The sequence below is a fragment of the Anopheles stephensi genome, chromosome 2 (assembly GCF_013141755.1).
Source record: "Anopheles stephensi strain Indian chromosome 2, UCI_ANSTEP_V1.0, whole genome shotgun sequence".
NCBI classification, from domain to species: Eukaryota; Metazoa; Arthropoda; class Insecta; order Diptera; family Culicidae; genus Anopheles; species Anopheles stephensi.
This window is the reverse complement of record NC_050202.1, coordinates 72529790-72539851: the sequence shown is the minus strand read 5'-3', so window position 1 is coordinate 72539851 and position 10062 is coordinate 72529790. Positions and strand designations below refer to the sequence as shown.

At 48.3% G+C, this 10062-nt stretch overlaps 1 protein-coding gene across 1 annotated transcript; it reads right to left on the bottom strand.

Moving 5' to 3' along the window:
• Positions 1–245: 245 nt before the first annotated feature.
• LOC118504718 (aldehyde dehydrogenase X, mitochondrial-like) lies at positions 246–8401 on the bottom strand. Its single transcript, XM_036039561.1, has 4 exons — positions 7901–8401; positions 1138–1918; positions 560–1067; positions 246–484 (listed from the first exon to the last, which is right to left on the bottom strand). The coding sequence occupies exons 1-4, from the start codon at positions 7934–7936 to the stop codon at positions 340–342; spliced, it is 1470 nt and encodes a 489-aa protein (XP_035895454.1). The 5' UTR covers positions 7937–8401; the 3' UTR covers positions 246–339.
• Positions 8402–10062: the final 1661 nt, after the last annotated feature.

Below are 10062 nucleotides of genomic sequence, written 5' to 3'. Positions count from 1 at the left end.
TTTGTACCGAAATGGAACTGTAATTGATAGCGAAACTCACGAGAGCAATCGGTATACTGTCAGGTAACGCTGTCACGATCACGCTTTTGGGGGTGATGTTTCGCTATCGTGAAGGTTGTGCTGGAGGTTGTTATTTTCTTGAAACCACGCCACTGCGACCGCGTATTCGTGATCCTTTTCACTTTCGACCGGCGTAAGTTTCGATTTCTTTCCATCGATTGATCTTCGTGGTGAGTTTGCTGAAATTTTATGACACCCATGCGAAAGAAATTTTAAAATGCTTCGCTGGAGTTTATTGCTGCCACCGGAAGCTGAGCACGCCGGCCGAATGTGCCGCGTTCACACCTTCGACGGTAGCTTGATCGTGACGGATTTGGTTTCCAGGTACAGCTCAATACCGCTGTAGCCGAGCTCGCGGCCGCTTCCGGACTGCTTGTAGCCACCGAACGGCGTCGTCGGCACCACATAGTCGTAGCAGTTGACCCTGTAACAATAGCAACCAAGGACAGTGAGTCGGTGTGGTGGTTGGCACTATTTCCGGCCCGCCCTAGCCACTTACCACACGGAACCGGCCTCGACCGCGTTCGTAAAGGTGATGGCGGTATTGATGTCCTTCGTGACGACACCCGCCGCCAGCCCATACTCCGTGCTGTTGGCCCGCTCGATCACCTCGTCCAGCGTGCTAAACTTCAGGATGCTCTGCACCGGGCCGAAGATTTCTTCGCGCGCAATCTTCATCTCGTCCGTCACGTTCGAGAAGACGGTCGGTTCGACGAAGTACCCTACGGTACCGGACCGTTTGCCACCGGCCTGCAGCTTTGCGCCCTCCGCCTCACCCGAAGCGATGTAGCCAAGAATCTTCGTGAACTGTTCCTGATCTACCTGCGGGCCCTGCTGGACGCCATCCTGGAACGCGTCGCCTACCTTTCGCTGGCGGGCCATTTCGGCGGCTTTCGCAACGAACGCTTCGTAGATGCCTTCCTGCACGAACGTACGGCTTCCGGCGCAGCAGTTTTGACCGTGGTTGGCGAAGATCGCATTATGAGCAATTTCTACCGCTTCTTCAACTTCAAGAAAAAAAATGAGGAAAAGAAACACATCAGTATTCGTTTCAAGCGCTCTGAACACATCACTTACGATCAGCATCGTTGAAGATCACCAGCGGGCTCTTGCCGCCGAGCTCGAGCGAAACCTTCTTCAGGTTGGAAGTTGACGCCCCGTTCAGGATGAGCCGGCCCGTCTCGACCGACCCAGTGAACGCCACCTTGCGGATGTCCGGGTGGGCAACGATCGCGGCACCGACCGTCGGTCCAAACCCGTTCACCACATTGATCACACCGTCCGGAAATCCGGCCTCCTTCGACAGGGCGGCCATGTGCAGCGCGCTCAGCGGGGTCTGTTCCGCCGGTTTCAGCACCAGCGTGCAGCCGGCCGCCAGGGCCGGTGCCCACTTCCAGGTCAGCATCAGGATCGGATAGTTCCAGGGGATGATCTGCCCCACGACACCGACCGGTTCCTTGCGGATGTACGACAAGACCGGTCCATCCGACGGTACCGTACTGCCGTGGATCTTGTCCGCCCAGCCGGCATAGTACCGGAACGTATCGATGGCGCAATTGATGTCGAACACCGAGTCGCCGAACGTTTTGCCGTTGTCGAGCGATTCCAGGTTCGCGAGCGTATCGATATCGCGCTGCATCAGATCGGCCAGCCGGTTCAGCAGCCTGCCACGGCCCGAAGCGTCCATCTGGCGCCAGGGTGCGGTGCGAGCATAGGCGGCCTTGGCCGCACGTACCGCCACCTCCACATCGTCCTTGTCACCTTCGGCGACGGATGCGATCGGCTTCTCGGTGGCCGGGTTTAGCGTCACGAACGTTTTGCCACTCTTCGCGTCCACAAACTCGTTGTTGATGAAGAGCTGCAACGGAACGAACGAAGGGAACGAATGGGGCTTTAGCATTCCGATGAAGATTTTGTGCGTGCCAGTTACTCCTACTCCCGAAAATGAAGTGAACAACGTTCATTATGAGGAACATGATTTATGGCTCGCGATGAGGTTTAAACCGTTCTAGCTCCGTAGCGAGCATCCTGGTGCCTGGGCGCATACTCAATCCAGCGAGCTTCACATTTACAATCCTTAACATGCTACGTCGAAGGAGGTGTGACCCGATCCCTCTTCTCCTTCCCCTTCCGCTTTCTTTCCCCACCCGTAGGGCTGTCTCGATCGATCGAGCCTGTCCTCAATTCCATCCGTCGGTGAAAAGGGCGACCGAGTTCCAGGCAATGGCGTCGTCGCCCGCCATGCGACGATTATAATAAAAATTATGAAATTAAGTTATTAAGTCGGGAGATTTATGAAGCGGAAAACCGCATGTATCACAACCGTGTGTACGCCGTTGTCCCTGGTTGGACACCCTCCACGACGACGCTGGCGACAGTTTATGTTGTGTTTGTTTTTATCTCGCTTTCGCTTCTGTCCTCCACCCGGTCTGGTCCGGATCCTATCGCGTGGTACGGCATGGTACCAGGACGTAGGCTGTCTGGCGTCGCACGGGGTGGGCCCTTTTGTGCAAATGGTTCGTTAGGTAAGGCGCCCGTTTTGCATGCGAATGTTCGTTCGGACCATAAGCATCCTGCACGCCAACCGATAAAATAAACCGCTGCTCGGCTGCTACATTGTCGTTGTCCTCCCGCAACGGTAGAAGAACAATAATTTGGCCAGCTCGTTTGGAGCCTTTACTCGTTCCTGTTTTTTCCCCTGCATTTCGTGCTACATTTTCTGTTGGTTTTGGGATTTCGCGTCCGAACGGCCCTGTTGGCGACAATTTCATAAACACCCTGCGGGATCGAAAGCACCGAAAGCAATGGTTCACTTTCAAGGGGTCAATGGGCTATCGGCTTACCGGACCGATATGCAGTGCCCGGAGCACAGATGCTGCGGCAGCCTCGATGGCTCGAAAGCCACGATGCATGTTATAGTTAATTGCTTTGGCACAGTATGCAATTTTTAACTCGCCCTCGCGAAAGAGAGTAGCTGTGGTGGGGGTCGCTGAGTAATCAGCCCTGGGTTCTCGTATGCTAAACCGCATCATCCAAAAAAGGGAAATTTTTTGGAATGTCCCTGTTCCCTGGCGGCGACCTTTTCCGGCCAGATGTCGGTGGGTTTAGGGATACTATCCGGGGTGGGTGATGTAACGGTTGTCATACGGTCCTTCGTGCTGTTTGATGAATGGCAAATGAGGTGATACGAAACGGGGTCACAACGGGAGCGCATTCGGAGCCTCGTTGGAGCGGTCAAGCGGTCAGTATTGGAATGGCATTCGATTACAATTTTTCTATTGTATTTCTGTAGTTTAAAAACATTGGTAACACACAATTTTTGTATTAAATTATTTGTGGTTATGCGGTGAACTTTCCACAGAATAGGACATGTTGAATCGACTCTACATTGAATTGAATTAAGATGCTTAATTAATAGCCATTAGTTAATGCTGTAGATGATTGATGCAATTATAAATCATACAAATAATTTATTTACTGAGGACGGTTGGTGGTCTTTTTTCACTAGTGGGATATATAAACAAAGGTAATTAAATAATTTATTTTCCCTGAAGAGCGATGATAAGAAATAACTTTGATTTATTCTGAAAAAGTCCGTTATTTGTAAGGCTTTATCAACCTTAATCACTAAAATCTTAATATTCTAGATCATGATCAAATTAATATTACTTCAAAGTAACATAAATCTCAAAAATAATTGTAAAACTTTTTCTCCGTGGATGTTCATTGCGTGGACTTGCTTTACTTATTTATACAACATACGATACTTCAGGTAGGTCTTAGCTACGGACGATTGCTCCGAAGGGGATTTTATAAATATATACAAAGTGCTTCAATACACAAACAAATCAAATAAATCATTTCCTTAGGCTCTAAAGCTTGCTTAAAGAAATTATTTCCAAAATATGTGCTCCATACAAAACTCCTTTGAAACTGATCATCAAACAGCTCAGGCCACCGGGTCAGCAGGCCATCAGCAAACCACCGATGTGGCGTGCAAGGGTGCCGATTTTTTTTTCTCGGGAGAAATTAGTGTTAAGACATAATTTCTTAATTTTCCACGCTCGTCAACTTGAACTACCCCAATCTTTACCCATCGGGATGCTCTGGACGGCCACCCCTTGAGCCTTGAATCATTGCAGGCGAAAATTTATGCGCCAGCTTATAAAACCGTCCACCCATCGGGCTGCCGGATGGGCAACGGTCACGAGATAATAATAATTAATTTTTGGCATCAACGCTTCCTCATACGCGTTTGCGTGCGATGCCGAGCGATTCGTTGAGCACGCGTTTGAGGAAGATGGTGTCGCACAGGAGCAATCATCATCTTAAAGCCCGAATCCGTTACTTAACCGCATGTGAGGGTTTAGGGGTGCAAAATTCGCCGAAGGACGAAACGGAAGACAAATCACACCGACCCGGATCGTCATTTAGCAGAAGCGTTGGGAAGACAAGAAAATGCGGACACACACACACACTCTGACAAAGAATGCCTTTGCCCATCGATAAACGAGATTGAAGACGTTCGTGGTGGCGTGTGGAGTCTGGTGGCGCTGGTGGAACCGAGGTAAAGAAAGCAGCGAAGATAAACGACTTAAGTAATGCGATACGATTTAACGCGATAGCGCTGCATGCCAAACCACAACTTATGACCATGTGCTGTGCACTGTTGTGCTGATTTGCGATGCGTGACGCTCGGCCGGGACGCGCCAAACACGCGAATCTTGTACGCGGTTTTGTGCTGGTTCGCTCGCAAAATGAGATCGTTGTCTTTCGCTCGCACACACTCTACAAAAACACACCACATTCAAATGAATGATTCGAATCAGATCAATTCACACACGCACGGAATCACATAAGCTGGAGGAAGATTTAACAACAACAAAAAAAAACACAAGGCACCATTTTCCGGACTCCAATGATCCTCTTCGTTGTCGTCGTCGATCGGTACGAAAGGAAAGGACATTAAATTTAAAAATTGTTTATGCATCCCGTTTTGGGAATGCTTGTGTGTGCGCCTTCGGTTAGCGTTCCGTTACGTTCACATTCTCTCCCTGGTTCCTTGTTTTTCTCTTGTGCTGCATGCCAATAATGCAACAATGCTAGTAGGCCGATCCTGTCAGCCGGATGATTGGCTGGCGCGCCTTTCGCACTGCCACCAACCACGGTGAGGATCGATCATTACAAGCCACACGTTGTCGATCGAAAGCAAGAACATGATTTATTGACCGTACACGATCGATTCGGCACAGTTGAGCCGAGTCGCTTTACATCCAACCGAATTTTGCACGTTGCTTTGTTTATTGCTGCATTTAAAGTGCGCTGGCAAAAGTTTTGCTACACTTCAATAACTTCACCTATTTTTTGTATATAATGTTGCTGAACTTATCTGTTGAACCATAATTTTTTTTATAATATTTATTTTAATGAAAGAGTTTATTTTCTCAGCTTTTTATTTTTTAGAAGCTAAAGCACAAATAAACCAGACAACTGAACTTCTCATACAGAATGCGAATCGCGACTGACTTAAGCTTTCCATATTCTGGTTTGACTTCATCTTCTCCTTGGCCTACCGACCTCTTAGGTCATGCTTGCCATTTCTGGCCCACTAGAATGGACTCAGATGGGATTTGAACACCGGTCCTGCCGGGTGAAGATCTACCATTGGGCCGCCCTGACTGACTGACTTCTTGATAAAGAATTAGGTGCAGTCACCTAAGAGACCTTACCGCAGATAATAGTAAGACGTGAGCCTATTGCCATTGAAACCCCGATCACCGATTAAACCAACGTAAATAAAAAATCACAAACACTGAAATTGCACATCCAAAAGTAGATCATTTTGGGGCGCAAAAACAAACCCCCCACACTCGGCTATACGCTGCAACGATCGATTAGTTCGCAGGCGTGCACAATACAATTCAGAATAATGTTTTTATGATGCCTCCGGTGCCCTTTCGGCCAGACACGGAGAGCACAACGGCACCGTCATAACGATTTGTTCCCGAAACTCGCGAAACCGTTTCGCCACAGGACAAAAGACAAAAGATGGCATAAGAACCCACGGTGGCTGGCTTACGTAAGCGGCCATGCGGCCGTGGGTGCAACGCCAGCGTGAACCGAACCAGCAGCAGCAGCAGCACCATCATACGTAGGAACGGTGGACGACGTCTGGTGAAGTCTTACGCCCAGCAATGGAGTAATTATTCGATTCGAAAAAGGGCGCACGAACGCTGTAACATTACAAATGAACAGAAATCCGAACCAAACCGGCAGCAGCAGCAGAAAAAGGGGCATTCGATCGTGGCCCCCCACGTCTGCCTTTTAGCCATCGTCTAGCCGTGTATTGTTTGGGTGCAGATTTGCGGCGGAAACAAATGGGTTCGCCACGGCGAAAATCGGGAGACAAATCGGTTGCACCTGCAAAGTTCAGCCACTGGGAAATGAAGACATTTGCTCAGGATGTTGGGCAAGTATGGATCGTGATCGCGTAAGAAAGGTCGTCCGAGTCATTAAGGATGCGTCGCACTCGCGACCCATAACGATCCGAGAAACTGGAAAAAGCTGGGTGGAGCGACAGCCGGCCCCATTCCACTGGTGCACTGTTGTCAAGCATTGCAATTCTTACCGCTTAAAGCTCAATTAAGTCGCAGCTGATAAGACCCATTTCGCTGGAGACTCGCACCGAATCGTTCGCTTGGGACACACCTTACCGTAGCTGTGTGTGTGAATTATCGCCCGGATTTTTTGTAAATTATCTTTCGCCTGCGGTAATCTTTTCTCCCATGGTAGCGAAAACCGATTGGCCAAACAACAGGGCAACCGAAAATTCACATCCGATCAAAGGCTGTTTGCCGAGGGCTTGGTGACAGATTTCGCTATCTAATCGCCCATCAGCCGATGACAGATCTTGCGCAGGGTCAACCAAATCGGTCGTAGCATACCGAGCTTTTGACCGGACGATCTGGCGTGTGTCGGAGAAGGAAAAAAGGGAAAGCAGTGCCACATTTACGTCACATTAGGGTCTCACACCGATCGTGCTAGTATGTGGCGTGCCGTGGAGTGAAATCGCGAAACGGGACAGCCGAGCAGCAGCAGCAGCAGCTGCCAAAAACTATAGCCTACAGAGGATAGGTGGTATGCTGAATTGGATCCGCATGCTTCGCGGGAGATCGTAGATCGGAAATCAACAGACCGACCGGGGTAGGGAGAAGAAAGCTGGAGATTAAGGGAACGATACGCTGCGCGAAACGTCGAACTAAAGCAATTAGAAGATTATGATCAGCGTTATCCGCCTCGAATCGAGTGGTGTCTACGGCTAAGAACCTAAGATTCAATGCAATCAAAGGCAAACGGATGTTTGACGCGAGAGAAAAGAAATCCCAATTAAAGTGAGCTGACGAGCAGTCAGCGTTGGGAACGGATTAAGGCAGGCCAAAGCGGTACAGCGGTATTTGGGTTACTGGGTGATACTGGATGAATTGCTCTCTCTCTCGAAGAAGAAGAAGAAGTAGAAGGGATTGATCGGAAGCGTGTAGTTAAATCTTGACACACCAGAGCCATATAAAACACATTTATTGGCTAGAGTTTGTTCTGCTAATTTAATGAGCATATTAGTGGTTCTTCAGGGTGGACCTCGGATATCGCTCAGCAGATTGAAATGAGATTAATCTAGAGAACTGTTCCTGAAAAACACACTTGTCATCCACCACTTTCGCTTTTGCTTCGTGACGTGTACAGGGTACAGCTCTGGCGCGCACTACATTGTATCCCACACGAGCACTTGAGAGCTTCACAACACTATAAATACCTTCCCTTCCAACAAGTCACCTTTACTTACTTTGGTGTATTTGATCTCTTGATTAGGATTCGCCATTTTATTTCCCTTTCTTCTGTCTGTCTCTCGAAACGACGTTAAAACCACAGCGTGCGAGGAACCTCTGATGCTGCCACTAGAACGCTTGACACCGAACTAATCCGTAGCCGGGCGATGGTCAATGCTCCAAATGCTACTGCGTTAGCGGCCTCCCAAGGCCAAACTTGTTGTCACAACGACCAGCAAAGCAGATGATAGCGAGTATAAAATGATCCCTCTATGTGGGCGCGTTCGCATCACAAACACACAACGCGGTCCACGGAGCCGGCCGGTACGGCAGTGCGTCGTCGTCGTTGCGTGCCGTGTACGCGAGAGCGTCTTTTCCACTTCGGCGTGTTATTCTTAGCAACCGTGGTGTAGCGCCACACTAAACCATACAAACCTGATGGCCATACAAACAAAAAACACCCGGTTGATAAACGGCTTCTAATTTAGCAGCGTCGCGGTCCTCGCGGTGGCAACTGTTTACTGTAAGCTATCAACACGACCACACCTAATTGAACGCAGCACAAGCGGATCAAGCAATCTAAATTGGTTGCCGTTCTGTTTGTTTACACACTGCACACAGGTGAGCACAAGGGCTGGAAGCCTCTGAAAAAGAACGTTTCACACGCACGTTAGCACCGATCGCGAAGTATGATTTCACTTTTCAAGCGTTTGTTTAAAGCGAATCGTTTCGCATGATTTACGATTACGTTTACGGATTTAAAGGCAGTAGGAAGCGCATCGTTAAAATTGTTAAAACCACCCCGCGAACAGACAATCGCAATCGTGACGTGCATTCGCGGACTGCGCATGATCCTGACCTTGACAGGAGCGATGGCTCGTTGACAGTCGTAAAACATAGGGTAGTTTAAGATGATTTTAATTGGCTACGATTGGACGCAAAACGTTGCGCGAAAGAGAATTATTTAGATGTTTTGGATTTGGCAGGTATGGTTCTTGTCATGCTGAAGAGCACTCAAGTTAGAGCTAACGATGATGATGGTGAGGGATGAATCGCTTGCATATCGTTACTTCTCTAGATTTTTTTTTTATTTTTAGTTGAAAAACTCTGGATAAAATATTTGATTTAAAGCTTTATTAATTTTGAAGTTAAAAAAATAGATTTTTTCCGTACAGTCCGTTCAATCAGTGGCGGATCAAGCCTCTTGGATGCCCTAAGAAAAATAAAGTTTGGAGACCCCTAACACATCAAATCTGTTGACTGGGCCAGAGTTGGAGGCCAAGTCGATAAAGTATACCAGGACCCTCAAGGAGCTCCCTAAATGATCGAGGCTTTCAGGATCTCATAACACAGGCTTACAGGAAGATAGACCCAGGGACCTCTTGACAGCTCAGTTCCCAAGCAGCAGATGTAGAGCCGTATGCAAAAAAAATCCATTACTCAGGAGCAGATCATAGTTTGCAGATGCTTGGAGCCCCAATAACTCCATGGGCCAACTTCCTGTAAACCGCTGGTTAGGTCCTCGATCATTTAGAGGGACCCGAATTCCCCCGAATTCCATTTTTGACCTCGTATAATATCTCCACTTGACCTCTTACTCTGGTCCAGCCAGTAGAGGACATATGGCCATTACTTGCCGATCCTCAAATCAGTTTTAGAGGTAGTTAAGCAGTACTGTGCGTAGATTCTCCAGTATTAATGAGGGATCCACTTGCCTCTGTCTATGCTCATTTAACATAAATGACAAATAATATTGAGTAACATATTACACTTCGTCGATAATCACTCACCCAGTTCAGTTCTACGCTCAGTTCAAAGACCCTAATGTGTTATGATGATCCCGGAAGTTGGATGCTTTTAGCAGCGATATAAACATATAACTTTTACCTATCCCCTGGCTAGAAACCTTCGCCTGACGGTTTCTCTCTCTCTCTCGCTCTTTCCATCCGTCCCATTCTTTCCGTCGCCCAATTTAACCGAAAGGTTGAGATGCAAACGAGCGCGCAAAAAAAAAACAAAGTTCGCCCAACGTTCCCGCCCGAGGTGGGACCACTTCGTTACCCGACCGCCAATCGTAAAATAGTCCACCAGCTGTCTCCCGGTTTTCACTTTCGACCAAGGTTTTTTTTGTATACGCCACCACGTTAGAGAAGGCGAAGAGTAAAGCAAGAAAAAAAAC

Coding starts and splice junctions, on each gene's coding strand:
- LOC118504718 (XM_036039561.1), bottom strand. CDS start 7,936: ATGGCGAATCCTAATCAAGAGATCAAATACACCAAA. Junction 1,068..1,137: donor GATCTTCAACGATGCTGATC/GTAAGTGATGTG, acceptor TTTTTCTTGAAG/TTGAAGAAGCGGTAGAAATT. Junction 485..559: donor GTCGAGGCCGGTTCCGTGTG/GTAAGTGGCTAG, acceptor CTATTGTTACAG/GGTCAACTGCTACGACTATG.